Source organism: Ischnura elegans, chromosome 8 (assembly GCF_921293095.1).
Source record: "Ischnura elegans chromosome 8, ioIscEleg1.1, whole genome shotgun sequence".
Taxonomy (NCBI): Eukaryota; Metazoa; Arthropoda; class Insecta; order Odonata; family Coenagrionidae; genus Ischnura; species Ischnura elegans.
The window spans coordinates 2664242-2690576 of record NC_060253.1 but is presented as its reverse complement, the minus strand read 5'-3'; the positions used below and the strand labels follow the sequence as shown (position 1 = coordinate 2690576).

The following is a 26335-nucleotide window of genomic DNA, read 5'->3' as shown; positions in this document are numbered from 1 at the left end:
CAATCGCCCGGTAACCTACGACGGCAAAAATACGTCTCAAACCATATTGCTGAAAAAAAACTCTTTTCCACTAGCCCCACGCTTAATTAACGATCTAAATTATTTATTATCATTCTGTTAAGGAGACGAGATAAATCTTCGGTAGGCCGGCTATCTAGACCCAATGACGAGTAATACTTTTGGCAATTGCGCAGCAATGAATTTCGATTAATATATAAACAAAAAAGAAGATTTGAGGCAAGAAATAATATTAATATGCGTAAATTGATAGAAATTTCGTGTGTACTTAGCGCAAGTTCACGTTTTATCACGAGAGCGTTTAAGATTTTTGATTAGGCTACACTGCATTGCAATGTTTCCCCGAGGAACGAATTTGCGCTATATCGAAATTGCGCTAATCGAAATTGCGCTATACGAGACATGGGTGTATTTCTTGATTTTAAGATGATAAATTCTCCAGATTTATTTATGTTGCAAACTTCCCTTTATGATTATAAACCTATAAATGTTTTGAATTCTACATTGATCTATATCTCTACATATTTCTTGATTGTCTGCTGTAGTTCAGTGTTGAGATTTTTATGACTGTCCAGCTATGCATGGCTAGGGATAATAATAATAATAAAGTTAAGGGCAATTCAAACCTATCTGGAAGATTTGAGGAAAATCTTCAAACCATCTGGGAATGATGCACGAGGTGGATGAAAAGGTCATTGAATTGCGTACCCCTAGTATGTGATATTTATTACTTTTTTCATATTGTCTTTGTTTCGTAAATTTGTTGATAAATTTGGAATAGAATAAAAGTTAGTGGGTTTTCATAATTTTGCTTGTATTTGAAATTTTCACTACCGATTTCCTGGAAGTGTATGGAAAATTCTTTCCATCAATTTGTATGTGGTTAATAGTTGCTTTCAGAAATTGAACAGTATTTTAGGCAAAAATTAATGACAAAGAGTAGAAGAATTTGCATGGTTGTGAAAACAGAAGGAATGCAGAATTGTGGGAAAATGACGTCACAAGTCATACTGAGTAGCTGGTGTATTGTTTACTACGGCATTTTTTTTGTGTTGAATGATAATAACTTTCTTCAGTGAGTTTCTTTTGAAGAATCTTGTGAGAGAAGTGATGGTAATCTGTTGCTTTCAGGACTCCGGAGGCCTGTGTACTTTCAGTATGAGATGGGGGCGGGGGTGGAGGGTGTCAGTCGTGCTGTTGACGGACTCCTCGCCGACTGGGCGTGCGTCGCTCACCTCCACTATTTGGTGGAGGACGTGGCTTTGCAGTGGAGCAGTGGGCCGGGAGGGGTGGTGGCGACCACGTCGGGTGGTGCTGCTGGCTCTGTGACCCCAGGAGCCGTTGGGGGAGCCACTGCTGGCCTCGTCATGAGCGGTGCAAGCTCAGCATCCATCAGCGGCTCTTTGGCAAACTTCATGACCATCAAGTCGTACTCGTACAGTCGACTAGTGGTGGCTTATGGGCTCAACAGAAGTGCCTGTGTCACAGTCCAGTGGAGCCACGTGGAGAAGGCATTCAAACTGGTGTTTGGTAAGCGGTTAGCAATCAGGGAATTAGGGAAATGTCAGAGAATTTTGTGTGTGGTGTTAGGGAAAATCTGTGAAAAACAAATCAAGAGAACTATCAGATAGCTGAGGGTTTAGTGCTGCCAGGGCCTTAGTTGGCTGTATTTGTCTTAAGTTGGAAGTTAAAATATTACAAAACTCCACAAGTTTACGTAGAATTCGTTTACTGGTGGCCATATTTACATGCTCTGGTGGTGCTGAGCTGAGAGTTCAGCAAAGTGTGGAGCCTTTTATGTATTAATTTCTGAATTAAATTAATTATATTAATTTCTAATATTCATGGTACTGGCTTCACTGGTCATAAGAGGAGTCTCTGGAGACTCAGACTCTTGACGACTAGACTCGAGTCTCGATAATGCTGCAGTGCAATGAAACATGTCAACTCTGCTGAAATGCAGTTGTATGTGGAAAAGTGCAAAGTACTATCACATCATATCTTATGATGGATATCCACAAAGTATCTGCCTCTTCAACGCAATTTATAATCTCCTAATTCTGACAAAATTACCACCTACGTTCCTCATTTTCTTTTTTCCTTTTTACTTCAAGCGAAGCGTTCAGAATAGAAACTTTACTAGGGGATTGGAAAAATGGGAATACATTGGAGCATGCATTGTTACTCAACACTAGACTCAAGATCAAAAAGCATTACTCGCACATCCCTAGTTAAGAGACCAGACACACCTGTAAAACCTGCACGGAATAGCAAGGATGCATATACAGCATCTCACTCTCTCAATAGATAAAGTATGTTGATACTTCACCTGATAGTGCCTTGTTTACAATTCACCTTTGTCAAATACCACAGAAACACAAGAAAAACTGAAACTATGAACCAATATGAGAATTTGGTGGGTTAATTCAATCCCTTTTGTATATAATGAGCATTGGATTTTGCTGATATTTTTTGAGGGATTATGAGTACTTGTTATACGGGGATTTCAGAGTAGCTGGTACAGTAATTGTGGGCACAACGTAAAACAAATGCATTCTGATTTATTTGGTAAAGGAAACTAGGTTTTGTATTAGCTCATTATTGAAGCATATTTTTTATGTAGTGCTTAGATAATTATTGATTTTTTTAGCTTTAATCATGATAAAGTAAAGATGCATCTCTTGGACTTATTTTAAATGGCAGATTATTACCCATAGGTACAGCTGAGCTCATATTGGACTTGAGAATTTGGAAAATGCATTTATGTATTTGACTTTAATGAAGTTTCTCTTGGCATAAACTCCAGGTGGCAGCACAAACATCATCAATGCACATTCGTTGATGCGGGAGCAGCTGGAGGCCCACCTGAACCACAGCCGCAGTCTGATGCAGATCCTCCATCTCCTGCACCACACGCACCAGCCACTGCTATCCATTTGCAAGCTTCCAAACCTCCCCCAACTTGGTGTACATAATTCAGTAAGTGTATTGAGAAATAGATAAGAGAACTATTTTAGTGTGTATTTAGTTGCCATTTCTATTTGCTTACATATATCAATCGTAATGCAATTAATTATGTCTACAATTGAATCTCAAATTTGGCCTCTACTTTAGTGGAGACATCATTTACCAAATTACCGTGACTGCTCATTATAGTGAGTACATCATGTAGCGAGAGTCGCGTTGTAACAAGTGATCATTATCTTTTATCTGGTATTGTGTCATGGCAGTGTCAAAGCTGAGGCCAAAAAATTGCCGCTTGGTAGTATCAAAGTTTGTATTTTTTAGAGATGTGCGAATAGTATCCACGAATACTCGAATACCTCGAATACTAGAAAGTCTTCAATATTCGAGATCTCGAATAGTTATGCTAAAGATACGATCTCGAATACTTTGAATTTCACACCATACACTGTTGCACGCACATCATTGGTAGTTGACTCGGAAATAATGTAGAGAATTCTAGTCGTTTTGTGCATGCAGCGCCGATTTAGGCAAGTTGACGAACTACATCAAATTCGCTGATCAGAGTGGTGAAAAGAGTTTCACATGGGGAACCTCATGCACTCCCATGGATTGAATGGGAGGATGGCATTCCTTCAGTGAAGGTGGGATATTTTTAATTTTCTTCACCATGCAGAAGCGAGTCTTGATGTTGCCTTTTTGGAGGATTCTAGCGATTCTATATATGCGGTGACTCCGGAGATGCATGGAAGTTTAGCGTATGCTAATGGCTTCTTCCCCTTGTGGTCAGCATCATGAAGCGGGTGTCTTTGCATTTGGTGCCCAAAGCCAAAATAGTCTGCCGCGTATTCAAGGCCAAAAAGTAAAAAAAAAGTTTAAAAAATGGATATACAGTAAAACCTCTGTGTAGTGAACCTCTTTACATCGTAAACCTCCATACTTCGTACCAACCCTCCGGTCCCGTCAGATTTACATGTAAATTTATAGGCAAACCTCTTTGTAGTGAACCTCTTTATCTCGTAAAACCTCTATATATCGTACCAACAAGGCAGCCTAACTACCTCCGCAAATCGTACCAAGACAACTAGAGACCATTAATGCAGCCGCGATTACCTACGTGGAATGACATTTTCAGTGATAAATGTTTCACGCTTATTTTTTTCTTATACACCTTTAATAATTTTCACGTTAACCATTAGTTAGGGCATCCAACTACCCTAATCATATATTAAGTGACGGTAAATGAAGACGGAACACATCGTTTTCTCTCGAATCATGGTCAAAATCGCGCGATAGCACTCGCTTTCTTTTACTGATGGCTTTATTTTCTTGTAAGTGCCTACATACTATGTTCAGTTAATAAAAGAGGCGACCAGTGCAGCCTATAATCACTTACTGACGGAAATATTTCAACTAACTTCACTTCCATCCATGGAGACAGAATTACTCGACCGCATTGCTACTTCCGCTTCTGAAATGAAAACATTTCATGAATTTTCCGCGACTTAAAATAAATCAAATACAGTTTCGCAATTATTTTTTTCCCATATTTCCCGGTGTAGCACTTTCTTACTACCGCCTTGGTAATTTTTTCGATGCTTTCGTGAACGATCGTAGTTTAAAATTTATTGCGCTTAGCGACAGTCATATTTCTTGCCTGCGTATTTATGCCGCGAAATCTGACTCTTCCATCGGGAGTCCGGAACGTCAATTTCTAGCAATACTGAACGAACATCAATCCATGCACGACAGTGTTAGGTGAAGGAGGCAGCTAATTAGCTGATACGCGGTAGGGCAATGAAATTTTTTACCGTCGCCGCCGCATTCTGAAGTAGTTCGCCCAGCATTCTCACCGGGAAATTACGTCCTTTCACAGGCCTAGCGTTTCTGTGTGCCCTCGACAGAGTTTTTCTTTGGAACGCTACGTGCATTGTATTTTGGAGAGAGGGAATTCAACAAAATTTTCAAAATTACGCTCAATTTTTTGTCTATTTTTTGCAGTAGTCACGTGTTTACTTATTTTTTTATATTCTTTAACAAGTCGCATGTTATAAGAATGATAAATCAATTCTTAAAGATATAACAAGGAGTATTTTCAATTATTTGCCATAAAATATGAAAATTACTTAATTAATCATAGGCTGATGATGGTTTCGAGAAATAAAATAAGGCGACTGCTTGACATTACCACATAATTAGCAATTTTCCTAGCCATCAACGAGGACAGGCAGAAGGCAGTGACCTTTGGAATACCTTCATTCACACTCACATCTATTTTAAACAACCGAGGAAAAACAGAAGAAACTGTATATATAGGCTGCACAAATAAAAAAAACTCAGGCAGTTAAATACGAGGATGAAGAAATTATGTTTAGAAATATAAAACTATTGTTCTTTCCTCCGAACACTATTAGTAAATTACAACTCATAGACCAGCGAATTATTTCTTAGGTCAAAAGGCATTAACGAAAATAGCTAGTGATTTATTTATAGTGAAAATGACATTAAAAAGTGCTCATAGAATTGAAAACATTATTTCGAAAGAGTTTGAAAAATTTTTTAAGCAAACCCATTGATTAATTTATTTTCTAAAAAGGCCTGGTGAACAATTTACTTTTACCATTGTGTAATCATTGAATTGTAAATTTATGTTCGCTTATGCATACCTATATGTTCAAATATATTAATATAATGGCTTAAAAGACAGTAGCACCTTTCATTTCCCAAGGATATGAAAAAATGGTGCCTACCCCTAAAACCTCTCTATAGTGAACCTCCATACATCAAATTGCCCAAATTTTGGTCCCCTCCATTACGATGTAAAGAGGTTTTACTGTATCAGAAAACGGCTGTACGGGCTTCCAGCCGGGCGGTCTCCCTCCATTCTGCTGATGTTTTGGAACACGAGTCGGGTTCCATCCTCAGGGCTAATGGTGAGTGGATGAAGTTTGCCAGCTTATATAGTCTTCAATTGGTTGTAAAGTCTACCGTGATTGGCCGGGAGGCAGCCAATCTTATTTTCCCAAGTGCCAGTTTCCATACATTACTTAGTGAATACCCGGCATCACGGTTGAGGGTGTTACTTGTCAGCCGGATCTCAATGGATTCCTCATCAGATCTTACTTAACGCATATATTACTTTCCGATCGCATGGCGTCCACGTTTTTTTCTTTTCAGAATTGCTCACTAATGCGCGCATTTAAGGGTTCGTCGGTTTGTCGCTCTCGCCAACATTGTAGCATTTCCGTAGCCGTGGCCGCTTTCAAACGAGCAGACTTTTCGCCTGCCACCGTCCACGGTACGGTGCCATTCTTTCGACTTACGAAGGTAGGTCTCTTTGTCGAATCGTACCGTTGACAACACGCTGCCCATTTCAATCCGGCCCAGCGATGTGCCTTCTAAGGCGAGAAATACAGACAATGCTACATTGAGGCCGCTTTCAGATGATACGAATTTTCGCCGGCTGCCATTTGGCCAGGCGGCTTTCTGACGAGACCTTGCTGTGAATGGTGGCTGGCAGAAAATTGTTTTTTCTGAAAGTATTTAATCATGTACATATACAGTAATTCTTCCGCATACGAGCAAGATGCATTCCCAGAGCTTATTCATAAGTTGATAAACCAATCATCATCATTAGTCAACAATCCTAAGATTGGTTTGACGCAGCTCTCCATTTCTCTCTCCTATCCGCTAATCTCTTCATAGCTACATATTTATTCTCTTTTACATCCTTTATAACCTGTCCGATATAACTCATTCGGGGCCGTCCCTTGCCCTTTTTCCCTTCCACTTGTCCTTCAACGATTGTCTTCATCAGACCATCGTGCCTCAAAATGTGGCCAACTAAGTTGTCCCTTCTTCTGCTTAATGTTTTTAGGAGGCTTCTCTTTTCTCCTACTCTCCTTAGCACTTCCTGGTTACTCACACGGTCAATCCATTTTATCTTCATCATTCTTCGGTAGCACCACATTTCGAATGCTTCCACTCTTGACTTCTCTACTGCTGTCAACGTCCAAGCCTCGCTTCCATAGAGAAACATACTCCATATGTAGCATCTGATGAATTGTTTTCTTACTTCTATGCTGGTATTTTCAGCTGTAAGAAGATTCTTCTTTTTGTAGAAAGCCCTCTTCGCCTGCGCTATTCTACTGTTTATTTCTTTCTTGCTCCGTCCATCGCTGGTAATAGGGAAGTGCACTAGTGTTTCAAATGCACCAAACACATTTTTTTAATTAGAGTTCAGAATAACATAATGTCGTAAAACCACAGTTCAAATCCTAATAGTGAATACTTTATTTGAGATGACCGTCTGAAATATGGAAAAATTCAAAGGCCGCGAAAACGGGTGTCCATGTTGAATATTGGCCGTGACGTCACAAGGCAGTAGCAGAAGGCAGCTTCTACACCGTTTAGTTATACCACTATTATTGCATAGAAAAATTACAGAATTTGAGGGTATCCGTTTTTTGCTGTCATAAAATATCTTCAGAATATATATGTGGATGCTTCTCTTTTGAGTAACTTTAACAAAAATCGTTTGTTATCATATATGCACATATCATGGGCAAAGTACGCATTTTGCCCGGTCGTGTAAAAAAACAGTCGCGCCATAATTCTTTAACCAAACTACTTTCAGTTTATAAATTACGTAGGTCTACGCGGAAGATGCTATATTTTGACTCAACACACTTTCTGATGTGACTGAGGTACCTATTAAGTCAATTATTATAACATAAATATCAATTTGATCTTACAATACCTTCAAATGATCTTCAAAACAGAATATCATCGATAGGTAAGAGTCAGGAGCAGCCTTGAACCATTTATTCCGTATAGCTTGTGGTTAAGGCACGGCAATGAATATCTTCTCCAGGCTTTTGTTTCGACGTCGAGATGAAATTTGGAACAAAAAATCATTTATAATTCTATTTTGAATTCATGTTTTCGGTACTAGACGACATTTTTAGGAAGCAAACTCCACCGATTCCCGGAAACTCTCGCTGCGCTAAAGAAGGCGACGGAATTCAGCGATACTCCACTGGTGACTACTGCCTTGTGACGTCACATCTCAATCAAGATGGAGGCACTGTGTTTCAGCGCAACATGAAATTTTCCGACTTTCAAAACGTTTTAAAGTGCATACCCCAGATGCAGAAAATAAAAGTGACTATACTAATGTTTCTTTTTTAGGCTAAACTTTCAAATTCAGCAATAAAAAAAAATTAGTGCACTTCCCTATTCGGCTTCCCAGGTAAGAGAACTCGTTCACCTCTTCAAGCTTATGCTTTCCTAGATTGATGTTTGTTTTAGCCTCCTCTCTTTTACTGCAAACTAATATCTTAGTCTTCTTTTTGTTGATTTTCAGCTGATATCTGGCCATTGTCCTTTCCATGTTTGTCAATGTCTTCTTCAAATCCTTCTCTGTCTCGGCTATGACTGCTATGTCGTCAGCAAATCGCAGCATACTAATTTTTTCTCCGTGGATATTGACACCCGAAGCTTTCTGCTTGATTTCGTTGATGCCTTTCTCTATGTAAACACTAAAAATTAAGGGGGAAAGCGCACAACCTTGTCTCACCCCTTTTCTTATTCTTGCTTCTGTACCGTTTGGTCCACATTTGATCACAGCTACTTGGTTTTTATACAAACTATGAATAATTCTACGATCATTGTAGAGTACGCCGATTTCTTTCAAAATTCTAAGCATTGAATTCCATTCCACGTTATCAAAGGCCTTCTCTAAATCGACAAATGCTATGAAGGTTGGTTTGTTTTTCTCCATTCTCTTCTCTATGATCATCCTAAGAGCCAAAATTGCTTCCCTTGTGCCCCTGCTTTTCCTAAACACGAATTGGTCCTCATCCAGGAATTCTTCTGCTCTTCGTTCAATTCTCCTGTAAATGATTCTTGTCAGAATCTTCGACGCATGTGTCGTCAGGCTGATGGTCCTAAATTCTTCGCACTTATCAGCTCTCTTCTTTTTGGGTATGGGAATGATGATGTTCTTCTCGAAGTCACTAGGTAAATCTCCTGTTGAGTACATATCGCAGATAGTTTTATACAGTTGAGTTAAGACCTTTTCTCCTGCATTTTTTTATTAACTCTGCTGGAATGTCATCTATTCCTGGGGCCTTATTCTTTCGCAGGTCTCTTACTGCAGCGTCAAATTCCGATCTTAAGATGCTTGCTCCAATGTCATCCTTTTCAACTTCACTTTCCTCTTCGAGAACTTTTGAGCTAAGTTTGCTCCCGTTGTATAATTTCTCCAGGTATTCCTTCCATCTCTCGGCTTTGTCTTCGTTTTCTATTAGAATGTTTCCATTCCTGTCCCTTATGCTGTTACATTTTGTGTTTCGTTCCTTGAAATGGTTCCTCACTATTCTATAGGCCGCTTCCACTTTCCCTTTTACGAGGTTATTTTGTATGTCCTCACACATGTTCCTCATCCACGCTTCTCTGGCTTTCCTTGCTTGGCGGCAAATCTCGTTCCTTATTCTCTTGTAGCAAGCCTGTCCTTCCTCAGTAGTCGTATTCTTATACTTTCTCCTTTCTTCAATGAGGTCTAGGATTTCATCCGTGATCCATGGCTTTTTCTTAACACATTTTCTTATCCCTAGAACTTCTCTAGCGGCCTCCTGAAACCCACTTTTTATGTTAGTCCAGTTATTCTCAACTGAGTTTTCAGACTGATCTAGTCCTATCTTGCGCTCCACTACTTCTTGAAAGGCCTGTTGATTTTTTGGCTCCTTAAGTTTCTCTAATTGCCAGGTGTTCTTTGCTGATTTCTTCAATTTCTTGAATTTCAGATGGCATTTCATCATCACTAGATTATGATCACTGTCGATATCTTCCCCCGGGTAGCTTTTACAGTCCTTTATCTGGTTTCTAAACCTCTGCTTCACTAAAATATAGTCTAGTTGAAATCTCCTTTTGTCTCCTGGCATTTTCCATGTGTATCTTCTTCGCATGTGATTCTTAAATAGAGTGTTGGCAACCACTAATTTGTGTTCTGTGCAGAACTCTAACAGCCTTTCTCCTCTTTCATTTCTATTTCTTAATCCATATTTTCCGGTTATTCTTCCATCCTGGCCTTCGCCGACGACAGCGTTCCAATCACCTAAAACAATTAGGTTTTCTTCACCCCTTACCTTTTTGATTACTTCCTTTATATCATCGTAGACGTCTTCAACTTCTTCATCCTCGTAGTCTGTCGTGGGCATGTAGACTTGTACCACTACGGTATCTACTGGCTTAGTCTCTATCTTCACCATAACTATCCTTTCATTGTACTGTAGGAAGCTTTTCACACGCATTCCGGCGCTCTTTCTGAGCATTATCCCAACCCCAGCATTACCATTCAGGGATCATGTGTATATAATCCTATAGCTTCCACTCCAAAAGTCTCCCTCCTCAGGCCGTTTCATTTCGCTGATTCCAATCACGTCGATATTCAATCTCTCCATTTCCACTTTAAGGTTTTCTAGCTTACCGCAAGTCCTGAGTGATCTCACGTTCCATGTACCTATCCTCATAACTTTATCACAATTGACCGATGTACCCTCTCGAGTAGTCCCCGCTCGGAGATCCGAATGGGGGACTAGTTTACCTCCGGAAATTTTTACCTGAGAGAATTCCATCATGTCAGACAATTTAAAGTTGGAGTAGCTGCGCCTCCTCGGGATAATAATGTGGTGGTTTCCCCTTGCCTTCCACATCGCAGTACTACAGCCGTTAAAGTGAATGTTACCACTCCTGAAGTGCAATGAGTGTCGCTGTACTGACCATCGTGATCTCCACCTTCACTCATATGAAGAAGAGCTGCTGCCCTCTCCTCCGGGTGATGTGAGGCATAATTGTTGGTGGCCTCTCATCGCCAAGTCACGGTATCTTCACAGGTTTAGTGTATCATTTAGATGGCCTATCTCACCCAGGGATAGACCCATACCACCTCGGATACCCGCCGCTTTTTGTCCACGACTGCTTATTCGACAAGTAAACTTGCTTATATCGCAGCTAACCTCTATATCTAGAGGTTGACCCACCATCCGCAACCCGGTGGACGCACTCGGTGGCTTAAAGCTCAGCCGCGAGGATAAACCAATACAAGGCATTATTGTGGTGGTTATTCTGCAGAATGCAACACTGCAATACAATTTTGCGTTAGCTCATGGCTGCTCAGTTTATCCACGGTGTCGCTGTACCGGTGTGCTGAGCAGTTTATTGTTGAGGTTATAAGAACTGTGACAGTGTAGCATGCGAATAAGTTGTCAATTATCCCCTCAAGTGTGACTTTAAATGCCCGTGCTCGTTCTCTCAGTGTGGGCGACACAACGTCTGCGTCTCCTGAATGCCATGCCTCAAGCGTGTACGACACACCATAGGCGTTTGAAAGTTTCATTAGGTATTCCTATCTCTTAATCTTCCATATATGTACTTTTAGTGGGTATATATGTGAGGCATACCTGCTTGATTTTGTTCTGTGCCTCTTAATTGCCTCTATTTGTGTGCTCATATTTTTTTAGAATATTTTTTCCAGCTGATGCCAGGATGCTTCCTCTAGGAGCGGTGTCTAGTGGACGCTCACGGAAGATAGTCTTCCACTTACGCTCCGATTTATGTGCTTTCTTAGCGATTGTGTGTTCTATGTGGGGACGCTGAATGCCTTCCTCTGTGGTTCATTATCATCTGCTCTTCTGGCTCATCCTTTCCTTTCTCTTTCATCGTGGCAATGATATTGAAGGCTTGAACTGTCCAGGCATTGTCACTCAATAGTTCTCGGAACCTCGAAGACCTGCCAGCATCTGGTATCATATTGACGACGTTGGAAGCTGAGGGTTGGGGATTTTTTCTCCCCCTACGTTTCTTTGGTGGTTTTATTTTTACGACCTTGGGCCCCTTCTGTATCTGAACCTCTCCTTAGTTGACCATGCCTTCTAGCTCTCGTGAGTGGTCCGATGAGCCTGTGCTTGACGCTCTGGAATAAAAGAGTGCAGAATGTTCTGATATGACTTTGAAAGTTTCAATTGGATACTCCCTTGACTCCAGATTCGAAGATTTATACCATTTAATTTTTCTGTGAATTTTCAAGAAAATAATTGGGAAGAGATCGGCTGCCTTTAACCTTTGCGTGTGATTTTGTTGAAAAAAAATTTCGCCTATTCATGTAAAGAGGATCCTTGGAATTGGAGTTATTTTTTGATGATGAAATAATTACAATTATAGTGACTGAGACTAACCGCTATGTAGCATAGTTTCTTGAAAATTTACGAAGAAAATTCCAAAGCAAAAAAATTGCACTTTCAAAAGTGGGTTCCCACAACTCTGGTGGAAATAATAGTATTTCTAGGTTTGCTCATATCGATGGGAATAAATAAGAAACCAAGCTTCAGAATGTATTTTATCGGAAAACATGTATTCGAGACTCAATTTTTTCTCAATGTAATAGGAAGGGAAAGGTTTTCAATACTCACCAACTTTCACTGTTTTGTAGATAGAAAGAGGAAGGAAGTTGTAAAAAAAGATCCTTACCACTTTAACATTTTGCCCATTAGTGAATATTTGAATCTTACAATTAGTGAACAAAATCATAGCAGGACAGAATTTAGAACAGCACAAAGGACGGCTCTCGGATACCGATACGGGATGTGCTCGATCGACCAGACGGCATTTTGTTCAACAAAACCCACAAATTGAAACATATAAGGTTGAAAGAAGAAAGTGTGTATTGAGCGAGAAAAACATAGAGAGATATTAGACAAGATACAGATGTAAAACTGCCAAGGAACCTGTGTAGGGCCCTGTTTTGAGAAACACCACAGACTGTTCAACTACTAAACAGTATACAGGGATCATCACTTGTTTATGGGCTGTTGTTATTCTTGGGTAAGTTTACCTTTTGCTATTGAGCCATGGTCGATACTTGGGATAATAAAAATACGACGTTGGGGTGATGAAATTAAAGCTTTTTACCGCGTATATTTCAGTTTTAAGAAAAATGGATCATAATGTTGCCACTCTTTTGGATAGTGTACCTGTAATTGATGCCACGACCCTCATAGAATTCGTTATGACAAATGATTGCTAAACATTGGTGGAAAATCACAACATAAAAGCAACTCAGTATGGGTGCTTTCCATTCGTGCGACTCATGAGTCGACTTGTGTCGGCTCGCGGCATTTGTTTATAACTCTCCTATTCCTGTGCGTTACCGTTTGTTGACTTGTGTCACAACAGTCGGCGACACACACCGAATGGAACACGAAAACCGCGACGCAAGTCGACTTGTGTCGACGTGTGTCAATGAATGGAAAGCACCCTATGTTGGAGGATTAGATAATAATCAGGATTACGATAACATTCAAGATAGAGATAGGTTTACATATGCATGAATGCATCAATTTTCCTTGTTTATTGGGAAATTCCATTCTTCAGTACATTTTCCAACCATGTACCACACCATTTTTTTTTTTTTTTTCATTTTCATCTAGGTTCATGTTTATTTCAAAACACTTATTGCTTTACCCACTTGATAATATTTGAGGCTTCTTCAGAAAGTACCTAAATTAAGATTTACTGGTGGAAATATGTAGTTGGTGTTGGCCCCAAGAATTCCCGTATTTAACTGAATATAGTCCCACCTTTTTTATGAAAATTCCTGTGGTAAAAGTAAAGGGGGGGACTATATTCACACTTTTTTTCCTGAAACTGAAGCCTCATAATTAGGGGGGGGGGGGAGGGAGGGGACTATATTCATACATATATGGTATATACCAACACGTCATTAGATGCATCAACTTTAATATGTTTCAGTTTCGACAGGGTCACTTGCCGCTGCCTTGGGAACAAGGGAGTTCAACACAGTTCTAGGTCAATAGATGTTCAATAGATTTTTGCTTTCAACACAAATCCTCTTGAAAGTGGAAATAATCATTAGAGTAAATTTACTTCGTTTGTTGAGGTTAATACGATTCAGAAATTTGAATTACTCAGAAATGGAGAATAGTGTCACTTAAATGACCTTTCCAAAAATAATTTATTCATTTGCAAACAAATATTGCAAAAGCAAATTTTAATTAATTTAAAAGTATCAAAATTATAGCACTCACTCCCATGGCCATTTATACCCTAAATGGTGTTTAGCCTCGCCAACTGTCTGCCACCAACTCCTAACTTCTGCATCTGCCTCGCTGACTCCCATTCTCCCCATATCAATCAGCACCTCATCCTTCCATCTTTTTCTCGGTCTCCCATCAGGGTTTTCTGCCCAGACTTGTTTTACTGGGGCTTCTTCCTCTCTTCGTATTATGTGCCCTGTCCATCGCAATCTGCGGCTCTTTTCTTCGGCTACGATGTCTGGCGAGTCGAAAAGATCCCTGATTTCCCTGTTGTGTTTTCTTTTCCAGCTTCCATTCTCTTTTGTTGGTCAAAAATTATAGCATATGGTTTAATATTAGTTAACCTATTTCAGTGAATTGGAGAAAATATTTGGCCAGCATCATAAAATGAGAAGCTGGGTATTATCAGAGTATTATCAAACAACTGCAGAAATTTAAATTCTGTTTTTTTTTTCACATTTCCTCTTTTGGTTTGTTGGCTTTTCAGAGGTATTTTTTGTTTACAGCAATTGCTGATGAAGGTGTTTGTTTGGTATTATCTTATTTATTATATAAGTATTGTAAATCAGGGCAGGTGTTAAGTATTTTAGAGTTTCTGGCCTTTGCGTTTGGTGTAATAAAGAGTGTAATTGTTTGTTTCACTCTTTTATTACAGAGACCTCAAGTGCCCGTTCCAACCTTTGTGATTATGCCTCAATCCCCTACATTGATTCGGATTGCATACCAGGGAACATACTGTCTGGAAATTCGACTACGTGGCAATGGTGTTGTGTCTATAAGAGATGGTGCATATTCTCGCTTTGACCGTAGTCACGTGGTCGAAGAATTCACTCCAACGCAGGGGTTAAAGGTAATTCTTATGATAGTTATTTAACAGTAGTTGTGAATTTGAAGATGTTGGCCACTAGGTATACTGGTTGGTGAGTTTAGTAAAATCTCATTACTCTAGACTCTCGTTATTACGAAGTTAGCGGGACCAAAAAACCGGAAGTTCGTAATAACGAAGTTTGTGTGAACATTTCTTTTAGGAACCATTGGAAAAAAACAGTACTTAATAAACACGATTAATTTATGCTGAAATATGTTTAAACAGGAAAATTAGTTCCAGTTTCTCAACAGAAGATTGTGGCACGACGCATTTGAGGGTTGATATCTTCCCGAATACATTAAGTCTGATATACGAACTGGATGCGTTCCAAGACCTTGTTCCTAAGATGATAAACCTAAAGTACTTCTGCCGAGAGTTGTCCGATGACTCGCAGAATGGTCTAGGTCGGGGTAGGAGGCAAGGTTGTCAGGTAAGAAAGGGAAATGCCAAGGTTCTTAGACTGTAAGGTTGCCTCATTCGTAACTGCGCATGCGCCAGCAGAAGTCCCGTTACGTCACTGACAACCCTGTATCCCAGCTGATCCTAGCCATTGCATTGTTTGCACGCTAGAAATTGAGAGAGAATAAGTTCCTGAGACCTTGCGCCGCCTTGTGTTTAATGCGAATCTGAACACATTTCCTGCAATTTCACTGGAAATCGTCTTTGTAATCCACTACTCATAAGACGAACTTTTTGTGGGTGAAGAGCACCTTTAACCCATTTCTTCCCAACGTTGCGTGAACGCAATGCAAACTTTGCGATTTTTTTTCTCCGTATTTGTTGCTGATAAGTAGTTAATATTTTTAACAAAGGTAGTTCAATGCTTTCTAAAATGTTACGAATTTTTTCACGGAAGAAATTAAATAACTTTTGTTTTTACAATGGCCTTTTCATTTATATGTAAGTCGTTATTTTAGGTTATCTCCTAAGTTTACATATTATGTTAAATCTGAGGCACTCGATGATTATATCTCTCTGCAAATACAATGATGCATTTGTATTCTAGGCCATTGCAACAAATTGGGTGAATTTGAATAAGTAGTTTTCAAATTATTTAAGAATAAAGCAAGTGTTGCATTCACGCAACGTTGGGAGGACACCGGTAATCTAGGGAAACGGCGCGGCGGTATTCTTGTAGAGCGTTTCCTTTTGGACTGAAAAATGAAAAGCTTATCAAGAATATGTTAACGTTATATGGTGAAACTTAAGTTTCAGGCAATTGTACAGTATTTTAGTCCTAAATATACATCTACATAAGTGTTGAAGGGTCTTTACTAGGATGTTTGGCAGGTGGTGAGTTTTCACCGAGATGTGACTGTTTGACATTTTTAACTTCACGTATCGAGCAAGATTGAATCAGCGTTTACTTGTGCTATAGTGGAAATTTCCTGTGACCTAAACAAAGGATGCATAAAAACTTTGCTATAGAGTTGTCCAGAAAATATAATGATTTCTGTAGGCGTCTGCAATTTCAAGATACACTGGCATCCTAAGGTAAGAACGATCTGCTTACCACAGTTGACAAGTATGCAAAAAGCAAGTGAGTATGTGAGGGTTAGCAAATTCGTATTTACGTGGTGTTGTTGACTAGGATCCAAAGGGAAGGTAGTGGGAGGGTAAAAAGCATAGTTAGGCTGGGCGGGGATATCCCGGCACCAATGGGTCTCCGTGCACAGCGGGGGTTGGCGAGTGGGTAAAATGAATGGAGAGATAAGAGGGATCACATTATCGCAGTATTTTCTGAGAAATTCATGCCCACTGGCTGCTGACGATAATGAGCTTGTAAGGCTCCAAATGAGGGTGCAGGTCATTTCGAAAGAAATGTTTTGAGAACTATGAGTGACTATGAATGCACAGGGAATCCAAGAAAAATATTTCTTTGTATATTGACTCAGGTATAGGGCTTTCTGGGTATTACGGTATATAGAAGGGGCAATGTTCCGTTCCATCTGCTTTTACTATATCTATGGTTGTCTGTTGAACAATCGTTCCCTCCAAATAACCTGAACTCACATTTGCAGCCTAAGTTGTTGACTAATGCCAGTGATCATAGTGCGTGAAATTCTCAGAAAATATTCCAATAGCGTGGTATTTCTTCCGTTCTCATGTTTAGTGGTTATTACACCTTAGCAAAAAATGTTACTGGAGTAAGGACGCGTTCCTAATGTGCGTCAAACGATGTCCCTGAAGCGTTTTGTTGAACCTAAAATGTTCTAACGCCTGACAGGTAACAGAAGTTTTGACCAGGGGGATAAGTTTTCTAAGATACTTTGCGAGCTCAGCCAAATATTTCTACGGTTTGATGCAATTTCTCATAAATTATCTTTTGACGAGAATATGATGCCATATTTTGGCGAAAGTGAAGGAGTAATCACTCATTATCAATAGCAGACACTTTGTTATTTCCGCGATGTAAAAATTCCTATTATTTGACCAGTTTCTTTATATTTTCTGTACTTTATAATGGTGTAATAGCCGAAACCGATCAAATAGTATAAATTTTTATAAATACTTTGTGGAAGTCACAAAGTGTCTGTTATTGATAATATGGACCTTCTACCACATACAAGCTTCAAGTTTCGATTTGAGCAACTACGCTTTTAGTCACTAAACTTGCCATAATATAGGACATAACGGAATAAATAGTTTGCGAAATACAGTAAGGGAAGACAAGGTTGGCCACAATATTATTCGTGACGAAAAAATTCACGACGAAGATGCAGAGTTTGTAGCAGCCAGATGTTTAATGATTACCAAAAGTGCAATATTCATTTACATACTGATTGGTCCTCTAAATTTCATGAACAATACCAAATTTAATCAATATTTTGGGTTAATTATACATTTGGGTTACAATAAAAGCGAATTATTTGCAAAAATAAAAGAGTTCCGAAAAAAAAGCAATACGGCGCATTTGACCCGGGGAACTCCCAACGTTGCGTATACGCAACGTTTCACCAACCGCAAACTAAAAACATTAGAAATATAAAAATCGATAATTTGCCTTATTTGAGTCTGTTTCATTGCTAATTCATCAAAATATTTGGAATTTTTAAGTTATTAACATGCTTGGGATTTAATGGGTTAATCGTCGGATATGCCAGGCTCCCGTTGTACTGTGGCAACGTGCTCCAACAGCTTGTCGAAAACGAAGAAAGCTGGATGGAATGTCTCATATCACAGGTGAATGCTTAAATTGAAAAATCTTTTTATTGTATATATTAACTAATCGAATCATTGACCGTGTCTCGCCCCCCACTCATGTGAAAAAAGTGGTGAAAGTGAATCAGTTAGGCAAACTGAGTGGATATGCTAAAGATTTCGTAATCAAGAACTTAGATGCCCCTATTGCATTGGAAAATCTGGAATTCTTCCCTTTTAAGGCAAATTGAACTTAATATTTTGCGCAGTCATTCATGCAGGGACTATTTTGCAAATTCATCGTTTACCTCGTATGCTATGAGTAACATCGTGTGCCAATGGTAAGATATCAGGTAAACAAATTTCTAGTTCTAAGTCTGTAAATTTGAGTCCTTTCGTATGCCTTTGAGAGCTATTGAGAAATTTTCGAGGCCATGGTTACGCAAAATTGTTTATTAATTTAGGGACAGAAAATTTTTAGCATGTATAATAATATTTATCAGGAATCAAGTGTTAAATCGTAGTTCACATAAAAGAAACTTACGTTAATTTTAATCATGATATTTTCTCTCGAACTAGTAAAGTGGTTAAGAATAGCCTTTATCTATAAATATAAAAGAAAGTTGAAAATCGTGTTAGTTGGAACACTTATAACTCGAGAACGGCTCCACCGATTTTAATGATATTAGGTTCTTTCGATTCGTCTCAGCCCCGGATAACATATAGGACATTAAAAAAAGGAAAAAAATAAAAAAAAGAGATGAATATCTCTTTCTTAGTGATATGTTTTTAGGAGTTAGTAACGCAACAACAATTGGTAAGTCGGTCAAAAGTGCAAATTAAATTATATTTTTTATTTTTACCAATTTAATAACTGAACTTTGTAGCAATATTACATTTTAATTACGAAAATATATATGTATTTAAAAAATATAATTCGAGGTAATTGTAAGCCCAGCTCGAGTTGACACTTCACTACCGTGTTTGTAAACAAATCTCCAAGCAATTGTTGACAAATGGTAATGTCCGTGTTCCTGTCGGGAATCGAGCTGTTTGATTTCACTTCCTCGGAATGTCTGAAAATTAATTTTATCGGAAGGTGAGCTCATCAACAAAGTGTTCCAGAATATGATTGATCACCACAAAAATCAAAAATGGTTGATTGAGCAAAAAATTTTGACTGCCTAGAACGAAGATGTGGATTACTCAAACTAGGTAAATCAGGATCAAATAGTTCGCACTCTGCATGAATTCAAATCTTTTAACTGTATAACTTACGAAGACGAAGTCACCAACTATCTATCTGAATATTTAAAGTCCTTGGACGTACCTTGCTTACCAAGGCACGATTTACAGCTAAATGTAGGCTCTGTGTTCATTATCTATTGAAACCAAAACTATCCAACGGAACGCGTTTGGTGATTAAAAAAATTGATAATGAATGTGATTCACGCAACTTTACTCTAAGTAAAATCCAAAGATGAGGAAGTTCTCATTCCGAAGATTCCATGATCCCAACTTATATGCCCTTTTCATCTTAACCGTATTCAATTTCTAATTCGTGTTGCATTCGTGATAACGATTAACAAATCGCATGGTCAGTCTTTCAGTTTTTGTGATGTCTGTGCTCATGTGCTAATGAAAACCCACGATTTTCTCATAGTCAATTAAACGTGGTATGTTCACGTGTCGGTACACCATCCGCTGCTTTTCCTCCTTCGCTTCAAGGGCGCGTCTAGGAATTAAGGATAGGGGGGTTTTAGGCGCAGCTAATACTGGCGGGTCTGTAGGGCATAGAAAACTTGCTAAGGTAAGCGAGAGGTGTGGGGGCCATCCCCCAGACATTTTTTAAGATATATGGTTCAAAATATTGGTATTTGCAGCTGTGTGAATAGTTAAATATGTTTTGTTTGTTACTCATCCGTCCCCCTAATATTAGTAACAAAGTTTTATAAAAAATTCTCTGAGCTCTTGGGGAGGTTTTATCCCCCAAAAAACCCCTCGCTGCGTCACTGCTTTGCTTCGCTATATTTATTTAGCTTCTTCGGCTCTATCTTGCGCCTGATAACAAAACAAAAACTGTTGTTTATCAGAAGGTGCTTGACGCAAGACATTAAACCCGAATGTGTAGGGCACACCATTGTGCGTTTAGGCGTGCAGCATGTTTACGCAGTGCATTTTTTCCAAACAGAAATACTACAAATGGCACACTTAAAGTCATTTGATACGAATGCTGCTTCATAGGGGCTTTTCTTACACGATTTTTAGCATCAGACAAGCGTCGGTATAGCTTTGCGTTAACCTGCCACGTGAACGAGCCAAGTTTATACAACAGACTTATACCTAAAAACATATTTGTACGGTTATAACACAAATAGCCAACAACTTAATACGTATAATTTTTATTTCATTAACTGCTTTATAAAACCACAATGCCCAAAATTTCTTAAGCTAAAACGTTAGAAAATTCATTGAAAAAAATCCGCGTAAACGTGCTCCGATCCACCTTATGTAGATTCAATAAAGAAAATGTCTTTCTGGCAAGCAATTTTATACTCATTTACGTAGTTTTATTGGTTTTGTATCCTCATTTTATTATAATAAATTAAATATGATTAAAAATTATACAGCCGCTCTTGATTTATAAATGGTGTAAGTAAACTGTAAGTTTATTGATCGTTAGGCGGTACGAAGTTCGCCGGGTCAGCTAGTAAACTTATAAATGTTGACTTGAGTCAAACCATTTAATATTTTTATGTACTCTTTCACGTTTATATTTACCTGCAAACTGTAATGAAGTAGACTCTACCCTATAATTAGGACTAATTCGACAAATTACCAATGTTCTTTGCTGTGTCTCCAACTTGGACAAAGCAATTACAGTGAGTCCTCGTTTAACGTTGTTGATTCGCTCCTGAAAAAGTCGACGTTAAGCGAAACAACGTGAAACGATGCAGTGTTTCCCATAAGAAACAATGTAAAAAATTTAAATTGGTTCCTAGCCACGTTCCTAACAATTCATTTCTTCGTGAAGAATCCAGAATTTCCCGGGCGAGAATCCAAGGAGGCCAATTATCGGAGCCGTAACTTTAAGCAGACTTTGTGACCAATCGGGAGACACCTGAATCAGGCCAAAACGAAAAAAATCTGAATCTGACACTCGGAAGCACGAGGATGATGGGCGTGTCAATTTTCGTGATGATATGAATTCTTTAACCCGGCGGAAATCGCGAGTAACATTCATTACCGATTATTCACTTCAGCATGATAACGATTCATTCGAAACGAAACGAATTTTCATAACGAAAAGGTTGGGAAGAAGGCATTATTAAATGAAATATAAAAACTAAAAAGAAAGTATTTTAATGGCGAAACATCGATATTTTCAGTAACAGAAGAAATTTTAATTGTAAAAACTCGACCTGCAAACCTAAAACTCGACCGATCTCTCCAGCAGTTGCACCTTCTTCAATTCTTTTAATAATACTAAGTTTTTGTTCTAATATCGCCGTTATTTCTTCACGTCTGAAGAACCGCCAGGATAGCCACTCTTCTTCGTGGACATTTTTTTTGGTTGGCATCAGAAAAATAAACGGATAATGGGTAAATGAGGCGATAATTATTCGCTCAGACGCATATTTAACATATGCTACCCACGCCAACCTTTTCTGTCGAACGAAAATTACCAATCGCATTAAAATAGTAATATTTACTATACATCAGATGCGCTTGCGTCCTATTCGCCATTCATTTTTTTCGCCGCGCATAATTTGAACAAAGTTATTGCGAAGCAATAACGACGTTAAATGATCAAGGGTTTCAATTTTTGGACAACGTTATCGTGAAACAACGTTAAACGGGACGACGTTAAACGAGGACACACTGTATTAAATGTTACGCCAAGCAGAGGGTCTTCACAAGAATAAAGTGTTTGAACAAAAAAATGCAACAAGGAAGAGCAACTTTGGTAGTGCCACTAAAAAGATTTTAAAAATTTTCAGTAAATCCTTTTACATAAATTCTTGAGTCTTATTATTTATACCCTCTTCAAAATGAACCTTGACGGTGGAGCTAAATTTCTACAACAGACTTATGATCGACCAAATAGCTGATATGCATTATTCTAAGTTTTCTTTCAGCAATTGTCACTGAAAATTATCGAATTTGTTTCCTGCAGTGCTTTTTGTTTCCATGAAACATTTTTCTTTTAGGTTTTTTGACCAAAGGCTACAGTGGAAACTTTCTGTGGGATTTAAGATAGAGAAGAGTCCTCTGATTTGAATGCTGTTCTCCACTCAAGCGGGCAACTATGGTGCTGTTTTGATAACGGCAATTGCTGGTGGTTCATTTTCCATTTCTAGAAATTATTTTACCTGGGAATTCTTATTTCTCTCAGCATAATATTGAAGTTAGTTCCGTTTCATCTGTATAATTTTTTGCTTAACGTGTGATCACTTTGAATTCCTATTACGAATGATTTGAAAATGGTAATAACGGTAAATTTACAACTCTTTTCACTCTATATGCTTATTTTTTTCTTCCCATTGAAGTAAAGGATTTCAGTGTGCATAATTTTCTTTATCTTATATATTTTCAAAGCCCGGCGAGGAATGAAAACGAGCATTATTTCTATTTAAAAAGTGGCAGAACTGTAATTTTTTGAAGCAACTAATTCGTTTTTTGTGTATTTTCCTCCCAGCCATATTAATCTAAGTTTAAATTATATTGTGGAAGTAGCAAGGAAAACAGTGTTTTGAGAGTTAGTGGAAGGAAGTGTGGACACGGAATTAACTCGCACACCTTCCCATTTCATCACTTGATCAGGAAATTATAGCGTCTGAATACACGAATTTATCTTTTTAAATCTTAACATCATTATTTTCATAAATAGGCATTCAATTTAAAATTCAGCTTATAGTGTTCGATCAGGGGTGCCGACTTACAAAAAATATTGGGGGGCCCAAACCGGGGACCTTGCCCCGGTAAATTTTAAGTTTTTTAAGCATTTTAGAAGAGTCATATGATCAACATTAGAACCCTGATCACTCGAATCTCGATATCTGGACACTCCGGGGAAAATCGACAAGCCTGACACACTTTTTCCTCACATCTGTAACGAATTTTTGGGGGGGATCGGGCCCCCTCCGGCCCCATGGAGTTGGCGCCACTGTGTTCGATAGAGGGTAACTTCAAGAACTCGCTGCGGTATGCAGTTACGCCCGTGGAAAGGCTAGAATTTGAAATGGCGCTGGAAGTTGGGTCTACAGTGACGTCAAGCCAATGGGAGCCCGAGTCGCGAATGAGGCAACCTTTACTCTAAGAACCTTGGGGAAATGCCTACAAAGGGTTCGGTGAAGAAAGGAGCCGGAAGGGACGACAAGCGTGAAGGACCCAAAGGAAGAATCACTTGTTTTGGTGGATCAGGTGCGCCTTATGCAGTTGACAACGTTGTGAGATGAGGCGAGGGTGCATTTGGGGGACAGCGATTGGCTGTAAATCGTGCTGGCATAGGCTTATCCGCCCCTCCTATTGTGCCATCATGGGGCAACTCTTGCCGGCCGGACTGTATGAAAGGCATTGACAAGTACGTTTATCCTACAAAATGTAACACTGCATCACAATCATGCTCTAACTCACAATATTACGAACTGATCTAGCTGGGCGTGCGATGCAGCCAGAGCCGAAAAAATCATTCCTCGTGGTAAGGAAGAATGGGGAAATGCTGAACAGTTCCTAAATTCACACCAGATTCAATGATACTTTGTTCAGATTGTGCCCACAGTGAGAGTTCCTCTGCACCACACTGCGTAGCATTGGCCAAATCAAAAGGTGCCAAATTCGAAATTTGAAAATTTTGAATGCTTTTATCTCTCAAATTCGTAAATCGAATGTGTCTTGGAAGAGGACTAAATGTACGTCCAATTTACAAGCGGTTGTGAGTGGGTCACCATGACACCATAGGAATGAAGCTTATTACATGATGTTGCATGTACACTGAAGAAAGAATCATAATTGATGCTCTTGGGCACAGTACACGAGAAGAACTTAAACGTGGAGTGATTATTTAAACTTTGCATAGTGAATGTCCACGTAAATGCCATTGCTTATGCATGAAACTTCGTAATAAAGTTCCTTTTATAATCCGTAACAGGCTCAACTTTGTGGAGGTTCATTCTAATAAATAAAAGCGAACAAATAATGAATAATCGGCGGTATGTATAAATACGTCGAAACGTCGACGAATAAATGTATAAATATGTACGCTACGTCGAAACTAGTAGTACCACATAAATAAATTGGTGGATTTATACATAGTTTGTTCGCTTTTATTTATTTCATTTTATAACCCCTGGGACTGGGACTGAGGTTCATACTTTCGTAAAAACGAAAATTTCGTAATAATGTTTCTTTAAATATAGCCTGGATATGCCTTTTCATCGGGACCAACGATTTGCTTCGTAATAACATTGTTCGTATTAACGAAAGTCAACTGTATTACTCTTACATTCCATCCAGAGTATGCTTTTGATATACCGTATAAGCGTGTGTAAGAGGCGCACCTTTTTTCCCAGAAATTGCAGCCAAAAATGAGGGTGCGCCTCTTACACAAACTTCTTATCTTCCCCCCTCCCCTTCACCGGTCGCAAGTCTAAGGGGAACTGAGTGGCCTTGGTTTTCAGTGTGAGTCAGTCATCTGTAATCCTAGGTCAAAAACAAGTGGCAGACAGGGGAGTTTCTCCCTTAGTGACGTATTTTTAAAATGCTCCTGTTTGCTTTTCTTGTAAGCATCGCGCCATCACGTCGGTACCCCAGAGGTGAACATGGAAGATCGCGCAGGGTTTTTCGCTCCGGAGGGCGCGCTAAATTTACTGCCACGAGTGGGCATCTCGCGGCATTTATACTGCATATAGTAATCGGTTATCAAAAGTAGAGAAACGTGTATTTTTGAAGGACATACCTGGTTAATAGTCAATATCTGTCTTGCCGAGTAATTTCCATTACGCTGAGGACCTGATTTTACAAAAATCATCTTCAGACGCTAATATGAGGATTATTGCAACTGAAAATTATATTGGTATCAAAACCTGCGCTTTAAAAATTCGAACGAGTGTGTTCATTGTTGGACTAAATTGTGGATGGAAGAAATCAGAAATGCCTATGAGTGAAGAGCGCGGAAGGAGAGGTCCAGGGGAAGGAGCGCGATCCTCCGTCTTCGAAGCAAGCAACGAAATACGGAGGGGAAGGAGCGCGCTCCCTCCCCTCCGTATTTCAAGCTACGAGGCTATGAGCGAAGGAGCACGGGAAGAACACGTCCGATCTTGCAGGTGACGTCGTTGCCTCCAAAGCGAAGGCGCAGCAATGTGATATACGCAGTTTGCATTGCCTAAAGTTTCCAGTCCGTCTCGTCTTGTTTGAATGCGCTTATGCTACGCTTGTTTCTTCTGAAATTGTCCTGTTTGGATTATTTTGAATATTAGTAGCCTTGTTTTAACCATAAATCTTTGTGTCAAACAATTAGAGCTTAAAAACTTAAATTTTGTCAGATATGCGTCGAATTAGATCTCTTTCTTTTTTTTTGAATCTCGTGCGTGTCATACAATTATTGAAAGCTATCGAGATATCTTCGGGCTCAGTAGATGACTCACCTAGCATTTGGCCTCCATAAACTGGGAGATCGATCAAGGTCAGTTGGTGAGACGGGGTAGGGATGAAACATGTTTCCATTGTTCCCCTGTAACTTGATGTTTTCCTATTTTCCTGTGGGGTCTCGGAAAGGAAAATAAAACCAGAGGAGGCATTGGCGGATGGAGGGCCAAGTGTGGTTCCGTTAAATCTACGACGTGGTTATTATCCTGCGGCGCTGAGACTGCCCCGATTGTTGTCCAAGCTCTTGGGGAGGTTCATGCTATGTGCCTGTCGTGTTTTGCCTTAAAAAGTTCCACGGCTGCAATGCTATTGCAATACTCCTGCGAGAGCATTTAAACAAAATTGTTCGTGAATAGGACAAGCATCGTAGAGCAACGGCGTATGCGAAGAGAGGATCGGAACTCTTTCTACTCCCTCTTATGCCGCTATTGCCGCTAATTAATATTGAAAGAGAAAAGTTCGATAACTGTCAAAATTCCAGGCGTACGTCTGCAACACCGTGCGATAGTATTAAAAAAAAATGCCGCAAAATTTTTTTCTTCATAGTTCCGATGCTCAAAATAGGGGTGCACCTCCTACACGT

General features: G+C 39.2%; 1 protein-coding gene across 1 annotated transcript in view; it reads left to right on the top strand.

The window, feature by feature from the left end:
• LOC124164261 (mediator of RNA polymerase II transcription subunit 14) overlaps nt 1-26335 on the top strand; it is a 165380-nt gene that overhangs the window by 74448 nt on the left and 64597 nt on the right. The window contains exons 14-16 of the mRNA XM_046541502.1: nt 1150-1548; nt 2825-2997; nt 14752-14946. Coding sequence (XP_046397458.1) covers nt 1150-1548; nt 2825-2997; nt 14752-14946 — 767 coding nt within the window. The remainder of the gene's footprint in view (nt 1-1149; nt 1549-2824; nt 2998-14751; nt 14947-26335) is intronic.